The 21069-nt window shown below is 36.5% G+C and overlaps 1 protein-coding gene across 2 annotated transcripts in view; it reads left to right on the top strand.

The window, feature by feature from the left end:
* The window catches only part of Gogat (glutamate synthase), an 80291-nt gene that overhangs the window by 9350 nt on the left and 49872 nt on the right, over positions 1-21069 (top strand). For both annotated transcript variants that reach the window (XM_089736704.1, XM_089736705.1), the window contains exons 2-3: positions 2454-2563; positions 4385-4515. In XM_089736704.1, the coding sequence (XP_089592830.1) occupies positions 2456-2563; positions 4385-4515 (239 nt within the window). In that variant the 5' untranslated portion in view covers positions 2454-2455. The remainder of the gene's footprint in view (positions 1-2453; positions 2564-4384; positions 4516-21069) is intronic.

Here is a 21069-nt window from a genome sequence, read left to right as displayed (position 1 = left end):
CAGATATGTAGTTAACAGTGGCCACAATAAGAGTGTTATTGTATTGGGTCGCTTTTTCAAAATAGAGAAAGAGAAATTGTCAATTGTCTAGTGGCAGTCCCACCCTTCAAAGTGGGATGTAGGACTGCTTAGAGACAGAAATAGGCAAGATGGAGCCACCTACCTGTGTGGGTTTACAGGACATCCTGTTACCATTAAGTAATTATGCATTCTTCAAAATGTTGCTTTATCACATGATTATTTTTCTGTCATTGTGGAAGTCCCTGTGTTCATTCATACATTGCTTGACACAAGCACACCAGGCATTATATCCTTTGGGCCACTTTTTGCAGAATTCCATCTAGTATATTAATTAAAAAAATCAATAATGTATATTCACATTCTAAAACAAGTGTTAACATCCAAAATTAGTTAAGATCAAAGTATCTTACATCTCACAGTTTAATAGTCGAGTCATTATTTGTCATACGCTTTTGTTATAAGTACATACAAGTTTGACAAGTTTACAACTAGAATATTTGGTATATTAATGCTGGGTGTCATTGAACTAGTCTTAGTTTTATTAAATAGCTACGCCGAATAAATCATGCACTGCGAGAACAGCAAAACAAAATAACATCTCTATAATCCATTATTTATGTTGATACAACTTTATTCTGTCAAACGTTTCCAAAATTTAATTTTTACGGTAGTAATAGGGTTAAAGTATGAAATTGCCGTTTTATTGTAATAGGTACTTCGAATTGACATAGAACCTTCATGGTTTGAGATTTTCGAGTGAAACTTTTTTCATATGGTACCTATGAGGTTCTTCTTTTAAAAAATGTGCAACATTCGATTATCGACTTTGTTGTTTTTTTTATTCAGCTTATTTAGACAAGTAAGATGGTTAGACAAGAAACTAACGCTGCAGAAACAGCTCGCAATATCAACGTTACCTTAGGATGGGACTGCTAATTAATGCACCGTGCGATTTTGGTTTAAACGCTTTCGTGATGGAAATTTTGATTTGAAGAACGAACCACGTGGAAGACCATGCACACATGAATAACAATGAATTGAAAGAGATGGTGGAAGCCCATCTGAGCCAAACTACCCAGAAATTTGCGGTAATGGTTTAACGTTACCTTATCAACAATATTGACTCATTTGCGTCAAATCAATAAAATAAGAAAATAAGAAAAATGGGTGCCTCATGATTTGACTGCTCTGCAGAAAGAAACGCGTGTTGAAACTTGTGTTGCCTTGTTAAATCGATACAGAAATGAAGGAATATTGGATCGAATTGTGACATGTGATGAAAAGTGGATTTTTTACGATAACCGTAAGCGAAAAATGCAGTGGCTGACCCCAGGCCAAACGCCGCAACAGTGTCCTAAAGCAAACCTTACAAATAAAAAGGTAATGGTAATTGTTTAGTGGTCTCAGCATGGTGTTATTCACTATAGCTTTCTCCGATCTGGTCAAGCAATAACGGCAGATGTCTACTGTGCCGAACTCCGAATGATGATAGCAAAACTTGCAGTGAAACAGCTCCGACTCATGAATCGACCTTCACCATTATTGTTCCATGATAACGCGAGACTTTATATAGCACGAGAAACTATTTTAACTCTACAGGAACTGCAATTAGAAACCATTCGTCACCCTCCGTATTCGCCAGCCCTTACTCCAACCTTTTGTGATTTGAACAATTTTCTACGTGATAAAAAGTTTTCTTCCCAGGAGGCAGTACAAAATGCTTTCACACAGTTTGTAGAATCTAGATCACCAGAGTTCTATCGCAAATGACCTTGCAGCAAGGCAAAGCAGATGGCAGTAATGTATCTATAGATAATAATAGTAGATATTTTGATTAAATATGTTACTTAAATGAAAAAAAAATAAAAAATGTTTCAACAAATCGGCAATTTCATACTTTAACCCCTAATATTTAAAAAACAAGAATATTTTAATATCCACCTGAGTTAAATGACAGTATAAGTATACAAATACCGGTCGGGAAAGGGGTATTCTGGATTCTCGTCCCTTACGTTTCTACCTGTAATGCAGAAGAGCTCTCTACTTTGGGGTCGTTGAATGAAAAACCTTTATTCAGTATTTTGTTCGGTTTTCACAAATCTACTTTCACGATTGATTAATTGATGGTATGGGGCCATTGAGATAAATAAATAAAATAAACCCAAACTTTAATAGCGAAGATAATTAGCGCTTATCTAAAATCTTGGATTCTTTTATGGTGAATATGAAGGAGAGAATGCCTTGTCTCGATAATCCTAATGCTAAGGGTCGTGGCCTCCTAGAAAAATTTTCTCCTGGATTATCCTGCGCCATTCCTGCCTATCTTCGGCTGTTTGAATATGCATACTTGAGACAAATTAAATTAGTAAATTGTGGTTTTGTGATTGATGTGTGATTGTGTGATTTAACGTGTTATTTTCTTTTTCTATTAGGTATGGAGTGGGAAGGGCCGCCCAAGCAAGGCTTGTACGACCCCCAGAACGAGCACGAAGCCTGCGGTGTTGGTTTTGTTGTTGCTATCGACGGGAAACGCAGTCATAAAGTAAGTACATCCAAAATTGCATAGTAATCGGCACGAGTCTTGCACTTTCGACTCTCACAACTGACGGCATGTGACGCGATGTTTTTTTTTTTTTTTTTTTTTTTTTTTTTTTTTTTTTTTTTTTTTTTTTTCCTACCTAAGCTGAGAGCCTTGAGAGGCTATGTCAGCGTAACCCTAACTTTAGTAGGTGAGCTCACGGGGCTCAAACCTGACGATGTTGCTAACACGAACCCTAGCAAGAGTCGTGCTTCGCAGAATCTACCACCGGATCGGAAACGCGACCCACTGAGAAGATCCGGCGAGAAACTCAGTGGGCTGTGTCTGAGAGTTAATTTACTCGTCGAGCCCTTCGTCGCAAGCGACGGGTTCGACGAGAACGGTGACCGGTGCTTGAAGTACCTAAAAGCACCGTTAGTGGATCGGGAGGATCCGAGATAACGTGTTTTGGGCGACGTCGACTGCTTTCCATTCTGTCCGCAGGATCGGGAATGTGACGCGATGCGGGGAGATACAATCACGTAATAATTATGGACGGCGCCACCCCCGTTCTTGCCTCATTCCCCCAAACAGACCTAAAAATGGACTTCTGTGCATGTCAAAGTCAGAGCTCAAGATTCGTGCCGATTACTATATATGTATAAAATAATTACAGTCTTCGTCTTCTCGTCTGTTCGGGATAGTGGTAAACTACCAGCAAATGGGTAAGGAAAACGCAGTATAGAATAAAAACGTGATGTGCGATTTAATTGTCTCCAAATTAAATTCACACTGTCTGACTACACGTTATATTAAATAACAGATCTTAACTATGAATACTGTACTAGTCTGTGCTTAACCTCGTGAGCGATCTGTATCTAACATTGCAAAAGTCCTGTTTGGCTTGCGATTATAAAATTGAGGTCGAAATAGTTTTTCTTTTCTAACTATAGTATCTTGAGCGGCTCTTACATTGCAAAATAAATTTTAAATACTACTATAACGGACGGAAGACGGGTAATATGAGCAGTAGTAGGTCTTGATGGTTGAAATCACATAGCCGGCCTTGTGATAATAGCCGTACAGACTGTTAGTAATTGTAAACAAAAATGTACTTCAAATGAAACGCTTGATGTGTACGCTTATTCAGAAGTCTTGTTCACAAAAACGGTTACACGACTTGACAAGGACGACCATTTATTAAGATTTGTTTTGTGATGCCTACAGCACCAGTTGTGCAAACTGACAATACAACAATATACGAATCGAGCGTTACGTAACATTCCAGAAAAATCTATTTACATTGTACCACGTCCTCCCATACATTGTAACAAGCTTTGATTTTCATTTACTGCACGCGACTGAATTAGCTTATGTAAAGATCACATCTCAAATGAGTCAAGTTTATAAATGAAGCTGTCGGGTAGCCAATCATGTATCAAAAAGCGTAAAATCTGTTTAAAGAGCGGGGAATTTATAATGTCTTTATAATTTTATTTTATATAATTTCGCGACGTAATGTGAAATCTATTGAAGACTTCTTATGGTTTTACCGCCGTCTTTGCCTACTGTTAACAAACCGACCCAGAAAAGGGGTGGATTTTGCTCTAATGATGGATTCGGTTATTGATTTTAAATAGGAGATGATAGGGTCAAACAATTTATCAGAGTGAAACAAATTGTACAAAACATTGTGAAAGACCTTCCTACCAACCTAGACCCACAGGTTGGGAGAGCCTTTAGAATAATTGAAAATAATTGAGATATAATATGTTACTGTGGAACAAATTTTAAGGCAGCTATTTAGCGAAGTTTGCTCTATATTAAATGACATTTTTTAAATAGATTGTCCGAGATGCTGAAGTCCTGGCTAAACGTATGGAGCACCGCGGTGCCTGCGCGTGCGACAATGATACCGGTGATGGCGCCGGTGTACTGACCGCTATCCCTCATCAATTCTACTGCGCTCAACTAAGGTATGTCCTTGAATTTCTTTTCGATATAATTACATATAATAAAAATTACACATGTAATACATATAAGTAACAGTAACATTTAATACATATAATGTATTATTTTATATTAGCCTCTTCGATCATCTCGAAGATTAGCCTAGTAAAACTGTAGCACAAACTGAGTTGTTCTATAAAGAGAAACAACATTTAAAGCTATTGCTTCACCAGTTTTTATGTTTTTTATATTTTAATATTCAAAAATGTTTTTAATATTTCTAATAATCCCGTCTTCTAATGTTTCAATATTCAAATTAACATTTATGTCACCTGTATAACATATTAACCTCTTTTAAGATTTATGTCATAAATCATATAGAGGTTACATACATACAACGTTACAGTTAAAATTAGCATGTTGTACTGTCATTACAATAATGTGTATTATTATATTATTATATTACTAGTGGTTCTCCAGTAGTCGAAAATCGACTATAATTAATTGAAATTATAAGCTTGAACATTATAATGGTTCTATTGTCAAATACTATGTAATAAACCTCTATAATCACAGATTTCGCCAAGGCTACACTATAGACAAACAATATTAATCTATTCTCAATTAGACCATAGACTTTAACAATAAACAAAAGACTATATGCCTGTGTCAAATATATGGTAGTGATTGTAATGTTTTTTAATTGATTTAAAAAAAAAATATGCATAATTTAAAAAGATATATATTAGCATTCTGCACTCCTTCTCTATATAAACTATAATTGTGGGAAATTTCATACTCCTCCGTCCGCGCAATTTTCATAAAAAAGGGTATAAAGTTTTTGCTTCACCTATTAATATTTTATAGATTCTTGACGCTTCGAAAACACTTTTCGAACGACTAAGGGGTTATTCGGTGAGATTTGAATATTGTATTAATTACCGTCGTATTTTTCTATAAAAAATACTTATAATTTTTTACAATGAAATAGTAGTTTTAATTATGTCCCTGCATCTTTCTTTACAAAAACTTCTGCACCAGGAAAATAAATACAAAATACACCTACTCTAGTGGGAATTAATGTAAAAGCTGTTGATTTTTTTTCTTGTCATCAGTCATTCCTTGGGCTAAAATCGATTCATGGCATTCAGTCAAGTTCAACGTCTCACATCGGAAATGTGTGTTGTAAACAAAACCATTATCCATTGTACTGTACAAACAGCGAATTGCTGGAATTCATTGTATTAGATACTGTACTTTGTTATGTATGGGGAAAGAATTCACTTATCAGTATTCACACTCCATCATAATAACATGCTCATGATGATTATGATCTAAAACATCCTGTAAAATTTATTTTATATCATAGAAAATAATGTCTCTTGAAGGCTTAATGACCGACATTTTTTTTTATTTACCAATAATTTAAGTTAATTTATGTTAAAACAAAAGTATATTAAGAGAGAACAGATAAGAGAAATGGTGTTATTTCCTCGTTGTTTTTATATCAAGTCGAGGAAAAAGAAATCGCAGTCGATTTAAATGTTGGTTGAAATTTTATGCAATAGGAAAGTTTTAGTTTAGCTTTAGTTTAGTTCAGCATCATGATTTCATGAAACCGTTTACTTAGTCCTAAAAACGAAATTTGATACTAATTCGAAATTGTATCTAATCGTTCACGTTTTATGATTTATGTCAAAAAATTGTCTCTTGTCTGGCGTGTTGCCAAGTTCGGGTAAAAATGATTCACGCAACCTCGCTTTTGGTACTGTTCCAAAGGGTCGGGGTTAGCTACTGAAAAACAATACATTTTTTTATTTTTCAAATATCAAGGTTTCTTTTGACAAATTTCTCTTTTTTGTTCAAAAGTGTATTCACGAAGAGCTCTAGAATTCATTTAAAAAAAAAGATGGAGCGGAATATCAACTACCGTTCAACTTTGTAAATTGAATTTCATCGAAACACAAAAACAACAACTTTCTAAAAGATTTACTCGAATAATGATGTTTTTATTCTATACTAGCTGACCCGGCTGACTCGTTAGTGCCTCAATCGATAAATAAAAGACCTAAACTTTTGTATAAAATAAACTTAAAACAAATAAAAGGAATCCGTCCGACGGGGGACACATCAAAGGAAAAACAAAATTGTTTTTTTTTTATTTATTTAATTCCGAGAATTTTTATATTTATCTACCTTCTCTGGACTTCCACAAATAATTCAAGACCAAAATTAGCCAAATCGGTCCAGCCGCTCTCGAGTTTTAGCGAGACTGACGAACAGCAATTCATTTATATTATTTTATTTATTATTTATTCAACTTAATGCACATAAGTACAATGGCGGACTTAATGCCTGAGGCATTCTCTACCAGTCAACCAAGGGTGGTGTAGAGAATCTTGTGGTAGGTGCATAACTTAATGTGAAACAACCAAACTACATTATACAATATATAAACACATACACGGTATATATATATATATATATATATAATCACACAAACAACGTACACAATTTTATATCATGATAATAATATAAAATTTACACATATATCTATATATAATCTCTATCATATACTCACATATTCACATACATATTCATATACACACTTAAACACAACTTAAAAATATAACAAAGAAATAGAACCACATATACATATACATACAGTACAAGAAAATAGTATATTGCACAGAACACACATTGCAAGTCAAATTGTTAAGTTTTTAAGTTTCTCCAGAAAAAGTTGGCGTACCTTTATTTTGAAAGTTAGGCGATCAGTGATCATCCTAACATTAAGAGGAAGTGAATTCCAAAGTTGAACAGATTGAACTACGAAAGACGAACGGACTAAACTAGAGTTGTGCGTGGGACAGTGAAGGAGTAAATTATTAGAGGAACGCAAGTCCTTATCGTGCGAAGAATGTAAATATTTAAAGTACTGAGTCAGATAGGAGGGAGGAGTTGGGCATGTTAGTATAGAATGAAGCGCAGTAAGAGCATGTAGATTGCGGCGCTCGCGTATAGGAAGAAAATTTATTTCGGAGCGGTAAGTAGACACGTGGTCATACTTGCGAAGATTAAAAATGAAACGAATGCAGTTGTTGAGAAGGCGGTCGAGTTTGTTCAAAAGGTCTGCATTCAGGTCAAGATAGCATACATCGCCATAGTCAATTATGGGCAGGATTAAAGCTTGAACAAGCATCAACTTTATCTTGAAAGGGAGAAAGTTCTTGAAGCGATAAAGGGCACGCAGAGATCCAGTAACCTTCCGACTAACATTCAACACCTGTACCGCCCAATCAAGTCTAGAATCCATATACAGTCCAAGGTTTTTGACTGATGGGCTCAAAGGTATAATTGCTCCATTATAAGTTACGGGTGGGAGTGAGCTAAAATCTAATCGTCCCAACAAACGGGGACTACCAATAATAATCGCCTGACATTTGGTTGGATTGACCGTCAAACCAAATCTACCAGACCAATCGCATATAGCCTCTAGATCCCCATTCACTCTGCGAACCGCTTCAGACACACAGTCCACAGTAGCCTGCGAGTACAGCTGTAGGTCGTCAGCGTACAGGTGATACGAACACTGAAGGGACTGAGTTATGAGATTGATAAATAGAGAGAAAAGCAAAGGGGAGAGAATTCCGCCTTGAGGGACACCAGTATCTAGATCACGCCATGAAGACGAAGACTCATCAATGCGGACCGATTGCTGGCGCCCTCGAAGATATGATGTAAACCATTTCAGCACCTCAGGCGAAATCATAAGATAGGACAGGATAGATAAAAGGATTTCGTGACTGACGGTATTAAAGGCATTAGAGAAGTCGACCAAAGCCAACAATGTGACTTTAGTATCCTCCATTCCAGCCCTAACATCGCCTGTCACTTTGAGGAGAGCGGAGATGGTGCTGTGGCCTGGTCTGAAGCCAGACTGTAGAGAGTTTATTAAACCATACTTATGAACAAACTGGGACAGTTGGCTATGTACACAGGCCTCCAACACCTTGGACAGAAAAGGGAGAATCGATATGGGACGGAAATGAGTAGGAAGAGTCGGATTAGAGACTTTGGGTAAGGGAATCACAAATGCTTTGCGCCACTGTACAGGAAAAGTACCAGAGGACAAAGATGAATTGATTAAATGTTGTAACGATGGAAGAAGACAATCGAGAATCAGCACTATCATCTGGCGGCTCACTCCGTCGTGACCTACAGCATTGGATCTTATAGAGAGGATTATCTTTTTGATCTCACCCATAGATACCGTGGAAAATTTAAAGGGGTCGATATTTGGAGGGGATAGTCCTTCCAGAAACTCCACAGTACGGCGCGTAGACTGGTGATCCAACGGGATACTTGTAGTAAAGTGCACATTGATATCATCCAGTCCAATTGCCGACTGAAAGCTGTATTGACGTTGTTTGCCAATACCTAGAGTTCCGAGGAACTTCCAGATATTAGCAACTGAAGAAGACGATATATTATGTAGAAAGTAGCGGCGTTTAGCATTTCGTATCACCTGGTTACACCGGTTTCTCGCAATTATATAGATATTATATTATATAGATTTTTTCTTCTTTATAATGAATGGTACTCGATTCATCCGTGACTCAATGATCTAAACGATTGCCGACAAGTAGATAATTGCACCTTTGAAACGGGGGAGCTCCAGACGCAAATACTGCGCAGTTTGATGCGTCTGATATTTGTTTGGCCTTTGGACTGGTACACGAAATATAACTATGGATTTATCTACTTAAACATTTAGATAACTTGTTTCAGAAGCGACTCATGAGTTTGAAACAATAATTTTTTGTTCAATAAAATCTTAGCAGACCCTAATTAAAGCTGTTGCACGCTATATATAGTACTAGACTATTGCGACAATTGACCATGCTTTTTGGATGCTCAAATCGGCGAGCTTATTGAATGGCTATAGAAAAATAAAATACTAAATATGTTAAATGATATTTTGACTGTGTTGTTTTGTGATTTAGTATATTACGTCAAGTCTTGCATGGTAAGAAGCAATTTTGTGGAAATGCCAATTAGGTCGTCAGCTTTACGAGAGTTAGAAACGTAGATTCGCCGTAAACAACAGCAATGAATTTTGCGTTGACAATCAATTATTTGATTAAATATTGCGATGGAAAGTAATCTGTGATTCTGCCTTGCGAAATCTAGTGGTAGGTCGTCTTGTGAGTCCGCACGGGTATGTACCACCATCCTGCCTATTTCTGCCGTGAAGCAGTTATGCGTTTCGGTTTGATGGGTAGGGCAGCCGTTGTACTGTAAAAATTAAGATTTTAGCACTCCTGTCTCGAGGTGGGTGGCGGAATTTACGTTGTTGTGTCTATGGGCTCCGGTAACAACTTAACACCAGGTGGGCCGCGAGCTCGCCCACCCATTTAAAGTTTAAACAATAAATTACAAAATCTGTCTAACATTCAAGTTGGTAATTAACTTTATGGTCTGTGAGGAATATTAATTCATGAATGTAGGGAGAAATGGTAGATCCTTCTTCTAAATATGCAACAAATTGTGTTAGAACATTCTCAAATGGAGTGCATGTGTATGTACGTCCATCGACATGCACCCGAGCTTATAGGCCGTAACGGTGTGTAACTAATTTTCTCGCCCTTGGAAAGTGGCAATAACAGGCTATGATGAAACAAAGGCTATGTTATGATATAAGAGAAAACCTGAAAATAGGCCTATTTGTGGGACAGACCTCATTTGCAAAGATTTAAGAATACTCTATGGTTAATAATGTTGAATCTTTTTTGGTTGGATACATCCGGTGCGCTTAAGTAAAGAAAGAAAAACGGTACCATGGAATTACGAATTTGAATAATAATAATTTCATAAATTCCTAAAATTGGCGACCGTTAATAGACTGATATGCGCGGAATGCTTCTGGCTTAGTCTTTTAAGTTTATAACGCAATTCTTGTTTAATAGAATAATAAATTTGAATATTCGAGAATAATATCTAAAGAATGCAGAATTTTGAAAATTTACTAGTTGAACTCGTCTCTTTCAACACTCTATAAGTCTAAATCGAGTGTAAATCTATGGTTGATTTTATAGCGGCAATCTGTAGCTAGTATGTTTTATGTATCGGATTCGTTCCGTGCGATGAAATGACCTCAAACGATGTCAAGGCTGTTCAATATATTTGTAGTAGAGCATACTGCTTGAATTATTTTAGTCTATACGTCTATACGCTCAATTAGGGTCGTGTCGTTGGTACTGTAATATTATTCTTGTCTAAATTATTTTCGATCGTATTTAGTATTCCATCGGAATTCTTTGTTAGACAAATCCCTTGTCTTATCAAGTCTAATAGACTTTAGTCTTGTTTGCAATACCTATTAAATTAATACTACTTTACTGCCCTATCAGAACGTTAACCGATTTGTGTTTTATTTATTGAAGTGAAAAAAGGAAATTGTTAATAATTTCGAGCAAGACTTCAAGAGTCTTCAGCAGTAGGCAGCGGCTTGGTTTTTTTAGCATTGCCGATGTCTACTATTCTGTATAAACTAAATTATAATTGAATACATATTTATTTTCTACACATGCCAACATATTTTTAAATTATAATATTATTTATTGTAAAAACCGATATTCCATTATTTAATTCAGACTACAATAATTACCTACTTATACATCAGTAACATTCTTCCTGGGGCGAAAATTTTATATAATTCATTTGAAATATGTTCTCGAATTCATACGTTTTATAGTGTGAAGTTCTGTGTTCATTTATTTGACATTTTGTATCCATTTATAACAAAGTAGCTTTTTGTTTCGTTTGTCCCTATTCTACTTCATAATCGTCTTAAAACAGTCTCAGAGTACATAGTTATTTTGAAAGCAGTTCAAGATTGTATTGGTTTTTCGAATACACACTACGGTTCTTAACTGAGGTAATTGATTGATCCTTGAACGTTATAGAAATGAATTGTACCACTAGCCACATTGTATCAGTTCTGGTTCCGGAGTAAATGGTGTATATGCTGTTAAATAATATTGGTATTATTTACTAGTCTATATATATAAAAATGAATTGCTGTTTGTTAGTCTCGCTAAAACTCGAGAACAGCCCGAATGATTTGGCTAATTAAGGTTTTCAATTATTTGTCGAAGTCCAGAGAAAGTTTAAAAGGTAGATAAATATGAAAATTCTCGGAATCAAATATAGTTTAGGTCTTTTATTTATCGATTGAGGCACTATGAAGTCAGCCGGGTCAGCTAGCTGATTATAAAAATTGGTGTTTATAAGCACGTACGTACAGGCTTTGATGGCGTGTAGAATTTGCAATGATTTGATTAAGCATCTCGTTTGATACCTTCAAGTAATAAGTAGTACTTTCAACTAAGCTAGAAAGGGCAAATGAGTTCACGGTCCATCTGATGTTAACCGTTTTCAGAGCTTATATACGTAAAGTGAATGTTCATATTATCGATTTAGTTTCCTTTTAAGATCCTCTCACTTAAGTAATCGAACCAAATAAGAAATGAAATTACATGACGCAACATGTACATATGCATATTACGAAATATCAATAATTGCAAGTTTAGCATTTCGATGTTAATTTTGAGGTTGTTTGTTATTTTAATAATTGACGCATTGTCTGATGAAATTGTCACGGAATTATTTATTCGGAACTTGCTCGTGCTTACGTATCCACATTGATAAGTTAAATATGTTTTTGGTAGCAAATATCACTTCGATTTGTTTATTGTAAAACAAAAAAGTTTGTTCTCATTTAACGATATTTATTATAGGCAAAACGTGATAATTAATATGTTTTACTTTTGTGAATTAACCAGTGCATTTGACCTAAACACTAGACAGAGAAAGGTGACGTCGATATTAAACATAGATTCACGAACTTGAAAAGCATCTACTTAAGAAGTGACTCAGGCTGAGCTCCGTGAGCTTCTCGTAAACATTTATTGAAACAAGAATAGCCCCAGAGGCTAGTGGTAATTAGGTAGGCAAAAAAGTCGTCCAAATAAATAGCTGGTAGTAGAGACCGCACGGGCAGGTACCACAGCCCCGCCTATTTCTGCCGTGTAGCAGTAATGCGTTTCGGTTTGAAGGGTGGGGCAGCCGTTGTAACTATACTGAGACCTTAGAACTTATATCTCAAGGTGGGTGGCGTATTTACGTAGTAAATGTCTATGGGCTCCAGTAACCACTTAATACCAGGTGGGCTGTGAGCACGCCCACCCATCTAAGCAATAAAAAAAAATAGCTACTTAGGCTACCACCGAAAACGTAGGAAAAAACATTATAATTAGATTAATTAATTCGATCAAAATGTGAACATCAAAATAATAGCGTGTGATTCTGATACCGTTTGCAAAAAGAGCCATAGAGACTACGAAAAAATATCAAGCAGACTTGGTTATTTTATATATGACGGAGTAGGGACGTCCGTAATGTTTGTAAAAAGTGTGACGTCAGCCTTGCGACGTCACGGTCATTAATTTGTTGACGAATGACTCATGTTTGGGTTTCCGAAACAAAACTTCACGAGAACTTCACGAAAACTTCGTATATTGCACGAGAAGCATAACAACGTTACAGAGATATCCGTACAGTACAACGGCTCGGACACGAATCAATCAGTGCTAGACAGCACGGCCGTATTTATGGGGCTTCGTACCCGTGAGCGTGTTGACACGTTTTAAACACGTGAGCGTGTTTACACGTTTTTCAAACACGTGAGCGGGTTTACACGTTTTTCAAACACGTTTTAAAGTATTGAAATTACAATAAATGGAAGTGTTTAACATCAATTTCTTATCACAGAGTAATTAGTTGATGATCAGTAGGTAAATAGTCATATTTGCGCCGACATATACATATACACGTATAATTTATGTTTTTGTCGTTTACTTTTTAACAAAACTTTTTCTATACACAAAAACACAATGATAACAAAAATAAAATTACACGCGAACACCACGTTCTCGCGTCGTGCCATCAAAATATCATGAATATGTATCATTAACAACTATGAGGTATTGATAAAAATTTAGGAAGAAAACAAATTTAAGAATACCTACTTCAGCTGTGAACGCAATAAGTGCATCGTACAATTGTGAGTTCTAGAATATAGACTTGGTTGTGCACCTGGTTTCGATTTCCATGACCGACGGTGGATACTCGCTTTTAGATTATTATATTTTTTTTATTGCTTATATGGATGGACGAGCTCACAGCCCACCTGGTGTTAAGTGGTTACTGGAGCCCATAGACACCACAACCTGTAAATGCGCCAACCACCTTGAGATATAAGTTCTAAGGTCTCAAGTATAGTTACAACGGCTGCCCCACCCTTTAAACCGAAACGCATTACTGCTTCACGGCAGAAACAGGCAGGGCGGTGGTACCCACCCGCGCGTACTCACAAGAGGTCCTGCCACCAGTAAAAAGATAAAAGATAAGCCGTATCCTCGTCTACTGGGAAAGGCAAAGATATGATTCAAACTAGCTTACGTCACGTCTCAAAGTGAGTGGCCATATTTACGTTGTGCTGTCTATGGACTTCGGAAAACGTTTAACACTCGGGGGCCTTGTGCGCGTTCATCCAACTGTGCAAGAAATAAATAGTGAATACCGTGACGACATTATTTACTAATTTAAAGTTTGTCATGTATATTTGTGGAGTGTATACTATGATTAGATTCACACGTCCTAATTCAAAATCAAATATACCTAAATGCCTATAGAAAGAAAAACGTATATTTTCTCAAAGCAATGTATGATTTTTCTTATTATCATCTTCTAAATTGTGCTTGAAACTAAATAGAATAATTAAATAAAGAATCAAATAATATCCACAATGCCAGGGGCACAGCCAAGACCCGCTGGCCACTGTTGAGTATTCTCTACAAACTCAGAGTTACTTCAATATAGTGTTCCAGGAATAACCCATAGCAAAATCAAGGGCGTGTAGTATATACGTATTAAATATAGTCTATGTATGCATGCATGTATGTATGTGGGTTCCCTATAGAACTCCGAAACGATCGAATCGATTTCGATGAAATTTTCGAGAAATCTTCAGGTTGGCTTAACGGGTGACTGTTTTTGGAGCTATTTCGCCTGCTCGCTAGGTCGACGGTCGAAACGTTATTTTTTATTTATATTTTCCTACTTATGCTGATAGCTTTGAGAGGCTATTTCAACTTTGCCCTAATGTGTAGGTGAGCTCACGGGGCTCAAACCGGGAGTGTTGTTATCAAGAGCCGTGCTTCGCAGAACCCTACCACCGGATCGGAACGCGACCCACTGAGAAGATCCGGCGAGAAACTCAGTGGGCTGTGTCTGAGGGTTAATTTACTCGAGCCCTACGTCGCAATCGACGGGTTCGACGAGAACGATGATCGGTGCTTGAGGTACCTAAAAATATCGTTAGTGGATCGGGTCTGTCAACGTTATTGTTCGGAACTTGTATTTATACATGTAAATCTTGTATAAATCATAAATAAAAATAATATAAATACATGTAAAAATCTTGAAAATTTTATAAGCGGGATTCAGACATCTGTCAAATGACTTGGGTTTAGCGATAGCTACCCGCTACACAATATTTTAATTTGGTGGCGATCGGACCAAATTACATTAATAGATTTCAATTAACACAAGCAGTTAGTATTGTCTTCGGTTTTCGTGAGCCATAGATATAAGTAAACTATTTTTACGGTTTAATCTCATCGATTTTATAATTAGTTTTTTTTTTTAATGATTGAAGGATTACTGGTGGCCCGGAGGCCTTTCCAGTTTCACCAGGACAGGTGGGCGAGCAAAGGCTCAGCCAGGAGGGGTGAGATTTGCTAACAGCTACCCGAGCGCCTCCGAAGGAGATCTAACAGCTCAAGAGTAGCTGCTTCGCGAATGAATCTACTACCGGATCGGAATCGCGACCCGCTAAGAAGATCCGGCGAGAAACTCAGCGAGCTGATTCATGGGTTAGGTTGCACGGCGAACTCTTTGTCGAGTTCGACGAGTACGGTTACCTAGGTCCCTAAGCCTGCTCCTAGTGTTAGAGCTGAAGGCGTCTAATGCAAAGGTTATTGGATCTGATGGATTCGTAAGGACGTGTTTAGGGCGTCGACGGTGACTGGCTCCTGCGCGATCAGGATTCGGGGAGTAGTCAGCGGCGGCAACGATATCATTGCGATTATCATGACGTTTATAATTAGTTACCTGTCGCCATTGAAGTTTGACAATAACCCAATTTACCTCTAAAGTTTATTTTATTTTATTAGTGAGTAGTAGTAGAAAACGTGACAAATTCATTATTGTGCAATAACGTAATTAGCAGCTATTAGTGCTTTTGCCTAGCCATTGAATATTTACGTATCGAGAACTGCGCAGTACATACAAGGACGCGATTACATCTACATTTTACAGTGTTTTTTTCCTTTAAACGTTTCTACTTTACGAATATTCGTATTAGCCTCGGTTTTCTTTCGAAAAATGAACTGGGGTTGTATAAAACACGAAAACCTAAACGTTTGATAACGGAACTTTTGACACGGGGATTTAAGGGTATTTTGTGGCGTTTTGGGAAAATTAATGCAAATATTATGGTTCACCTGGTTTTAAAAAGAGCCTATTGATACTGCAACACAAGTCGCCATCCACCTCAAGAATTCTGAGCGTAAGAATTTGACAGACACTTAAATACGAAAATAAGATGAAACACTTCTAAAGGGTGATTTTTTAATAGCTATAGGAAATGATTTAAAAAAAAAAAAATTTAGAAAAAATCATGAAATCCTTATTTGAATCGATAGTACGGTCCGTATAATTTAATGTTTGAATATTATTTCATGAAAATGTTGACCACGGCTGCGCCTCAAACGGTCCATCCGCTTAGTCCAATTTTGGCATACTCTTTCCAACATTTCGGCTGGTATCTCACGAATAAATGCTTCAATGTTGTCTTCCCATGCGTTGATCGAAGCGAGCTTGTCAGCATAGACATGAGCCTTAACATAGCCCCACAAAAAATAGTCTAAAGGCGTTAAATCGCATGATCTAGGCGACCAATTGACCGGTTCCAAACGTGAAATAAAAAAGTGGATCTTCCGTCAACTTTTCAAGAGCCCATTCACCAAAAATTCTGCGTTGTGGTAGGTCTTTCGGCTTCAATTCTTGCACCAGCTGTATTTTGAAAAGCTTCACACCTAAATCCTTTCACAAAATTTTCCACGTTGTTGAGTAACAGAGGCCCAATTGCTGCGAACGTCGTCGAATCGATAATTGATGGTCATCGCTAACACTAGCCGATACAGCTGCGGTATTTTCTTCAGTTCGCACTGTATGTAAGCGTGATGGTGGTTTATTAAATTAAATTTACACTGTTGGACATTGTCCAACATGTAAATTTGATGCGAAATTTAGTCACAATAGCCCGAATAGCCGCTTCAGTGGGTCGCTTAAACTGACCATAAAATGGAAGAACCACGCGAGATGAACTTTCTTAACAGAGCACACATTTGGTAATAAAATTTAATGAATTGTAAGCGTTGTTCGTTTGTAAGACGATTCATGGTTAAATTATATATCAAACTGAAGATGTTTGACAATAACACAAAACACGAAACATGCGTTAGCTTTCAAAATCAGTGTTGCCAAAAAGAAAATAGCTAAAAAATCACCCTTTACTATTAACTGGTGATGAGGGCATAGTGAGCCCGCTCGGTACTAGGTACCACCATCCTGCCCATTTCTGTCGTGAAGCAGCAATGCGTTTCGGTTTGAAGGGCGAGTCGTCGTACTGTAAAAACTGCGACTTTAATTCATTTCTCAAGCTACCCACCTTGTTTACGTTGTTCATGTCTATGGGTTCCAGTAATAACTTAATTACAAGTAGGCCGTGAGCTCGTCCACCCATTTGAGCAATAAATAAGAACTAAACTTAAGACCCAATCGGTCTTGGGGAAATAGCTGTACGAAGAGACGAGGATATTCTGAATAATAGTCGGATCGATCAGGATTCACAAACAGCACTCGAGTCTGATAAATTACTATCGGATAGATATGGACCACCTATTAATTTTGTCATTGATAAAATAATAAATATTTATCAGGAGCTTGTAATGGGACAGCCATACGGATATAAAGATTGTGTTACACGATGATCCTTGATATCGGCTTAACGCACCACGTCGCTCCGGTGTCAGTGTACACGCGGATTGAACATGACTTTACTTAATCTGTTTATTCTAACAACAAACGTAGGTAAGTTATAGGCAGTCAATTAGAGTTCTCTCAGGTTGATGCTGAGAACCGACTTAAGTATTCGTCCATTTGCCTATCCTATGGAGGAGCGAGTCGATGTATGACTATACTTTATACTGGTATTTTATTATTTTATACTGGTAGTAGGACCTCTTGTGACTCCGCGCGGGTAGGTACCACCACCCTGCCTATTTCTGCGCCGTGAAGCAGTTATGCGTTTCGGTTTGAAGAGTGGGGCAGCCGCTATAACTATACTTGAGACCTTAATCTTGAACTTAATCTCAAGGTGGGTGGCGCATTTACGTTGTAGATGTCTATGGGTTTCCAGTAACCACTTAACACCAGGTGGGCTGTGAGCTCGTCCACTCATCTAAACAATAAAAAAAAAATAGGCGCGCGACTCTGAAAGTTTTCACAAAAAAAGCATCGAATAATGTTCTAGACAGACAGGTTACAGTGGCGCTGGTATACTACAGGACGACAGTTTAGATGATTTGAATTAAGTGAAATCAGCTGTAATATTTCGCAAAGCAAACAAGATATTGTTATTAAAAAAGCACCCTTATACTAATAGGCAAAGTGCCCGATTTAGTCCATATCGCAAACTTGAGGTTGGACTACCACAATTTAATCGTCAAATCATCCATCATATGTTTTTATCACCAACTTTGATACAAAGTTTCATCTTTTAGTTAAAAGTAATAGATAAAAATTCAAACGCTGTTAATCCATATTTTTTTCCACATGTAATCCAAGTTATCTGCTAAAGTTCACTTTAATAGCTTATCTCTGAGCTTTGCCACTTGTAAACCGGATCTGTTCTTGTTTTTTGGCGAATGATAGCATTAGCCCACCGCTGGGTATGGCCTCTACCAATTTACGGGAAATGAATTAAAAAAAAAACATTGTAATTTCTTTTCTGTTCTTAGCGTATTTGCGAGATGCGATTGCTCCATCACTTCCAACGGCCAATAATGCACATTGAAATTATTTTATGATAAGTCAATCATTCCTGCCCAAAAATCGTTTGAAAATTGACATCGAAGAGAACATTGACAAAGCAATCTGAATCTTTAAAAATCCTAACATTCCTTTTCAGACGTATTTAGAGATCGTTACGCATAGTTGTTACTCGGACACAGTTAGGATGATATCGAACTCTTGAGTTTCAAGGAGAACAAGAATATATACACGAATAGTATTTAATAAACAATTAGTAACTAAGTTATTCAGACTATGAACCTTGTTGGTAAACATATTTAGGATCTCAAAACAACACAATTAGTAAATGATGTAGTAAACAGGACATTACTAATGTGAGAAGAAAGCATATTAACTTTAAAGATTTGATGTAAGATAAACAATATACATATGATTTAGTAACATAAGGAAATAAGTATGTTTATAGCAACAATGAGTTAAACTTAAGAAATAAAAAAGTATATTGTGTGTTTATAAGAATTGATATATGACTAAGTGTGAGGTGCATAACATAACAACAGAAAAACACTGTTAAAAAACTTGTTTTGTTTTTTGTAGCCGTGTCAATAACCTTTTCGATTGCGATGAATTGATAAAATTTCAATAAAATTCGCAAACACGTAACTCGTTCCGTTCGCCATGTGCTCGCCTCGTGGGGAATCCGCTTATCAACCATATTTGCATTTATTTTCAACAAAAGTTCGACGTAGCACGTATTGTTTGCGTGAATTCAGCAAAAAAAAAAATGAGAAAATAAATAATTCGTACGAAATTTCTTAGCGTGATGTTTGTATCGTAAACCTACTTGTCATTCAATAATAAAACGTGTGATTTTATCTTTTAAATGTTACACTTCGATTACTGATTAATAGGGATGTCCCTTATTAATAACATTAGTGAAGAGGTTTGAGTAAAACAGTTATATCTTGCACGAAATGCAATTTAAAATTAAACTTTTCCAGTAAACTAGCATCGATCTTAGTTGTAAAATTACGTGCCCTACCATTGGCCTTTGTTGATTTTTAACGTTATCTAGCATTTGTAATAGTTATTTACATTCATATATATGTTTACAAAAAAAAATTAAATTTATATTTCATCATATTATATAAAAATTGGTATTCCAATACAAAACTAGGAAGCGGAAGTTTATCATGTTCATTATTTGTACGCGACGGCTCTAATCTAATTTGTTGATACTGTGCCCACATTCAATTGATTAATTAATAATGCTAAATTATTAAGTCAGAAAAGTATAGACAATAACCTCGATTTGCAGCAATCCATTGTTAATATCAGTTTTTAAAAAAAATCCTAAACATAAAGTAAGTAATGAAAGTACTCGAAATCCTCACAATCAAGAATCTTAGGAATTTGTATTATACTAGTGAAGTTGATTTTTTAATGAATGGTCGCAGACAGACAGTGAGTTGTTTAAATTAATAATCTCTTAAAACTACTATCGTTACTCGACTTATCAATTAGACTGATAATAGTAAAAACAAAGAAGACAACAGTGTTTTGCAGGAAACGCCTCGGCCACTCGAAATGATTAGATAAAATCTGTTAATACGATTACGAGCTGGGACTCAGGATAAATAAAAAACTCGTCACTGAAATAACAAATAAAATTCGATTTCATTCGATTTCAAGGTATTATTCACCATCGCAATTCACTTTTTGCTTTTGATCTTTGAGGTGATCCGTTAGTCTATCCGCTTCAAATATAACTGTCTCCGTGTCATCTACGCCACGCTTTTATTTCATTTTGATTATGTCTGCAACGTTCCAGAACATTCAAGAGTTGTTCCACTTATTTAGATATCGTATCGATAAATCGGCATTACTCGTACCAGCCTAAAGATACCTAACATTTTCGGGTACTGCGGTACGGTACATATTCAAAAATGTAATTCTTTTAATTTCATCCTGTTCGCGTGGTTCGCGTCTAGGCTGGTTATCATCAGGTCAGGAATAGACTAGGCGGTACCGTGTACACGTACCTTAGAACTAATAAAAATAAAGATTGAGATGTCAGTGAAATTGTCTTACACAAAACGAAACTGATCCGACTGAGTTCGACCCTGTGGTATAGCAGTCAAGTTCAGCAACCACTCGACCAACGAGCCGTCGTTTCTTAAATATATAAACATGTTTGTAAATGCTCAGATTGCATTTTATAGACTTTTGGATTGTTCTTTGGAACTGAGGTATTGAATTGTAATAAGTCACATGAAATGTCTTGTGTATTTTATGATTTAGTTTTTTACGTAAACTGACGATTTTCATTCATACTATGCTTTCTATTTTCCTTATCG

Source organism: Bombyx mandarina, chromosome 22 (assembly GCF_030267445.1).
Source record: "Bombyx mandarina strain Sakado chromosome 22, ASM3026744v2".
Lineage (NCBI taxonomy): Eukaryota > Metazoa > Arthropoda > Insecta > Lepidoptera > Bombycidae > Bombyx > Bombyx mandarina.
Note: the sequence above shows the minus strand (reverse complement) of the source record. Positions and strands in the feature narration are given on the sequence as shown.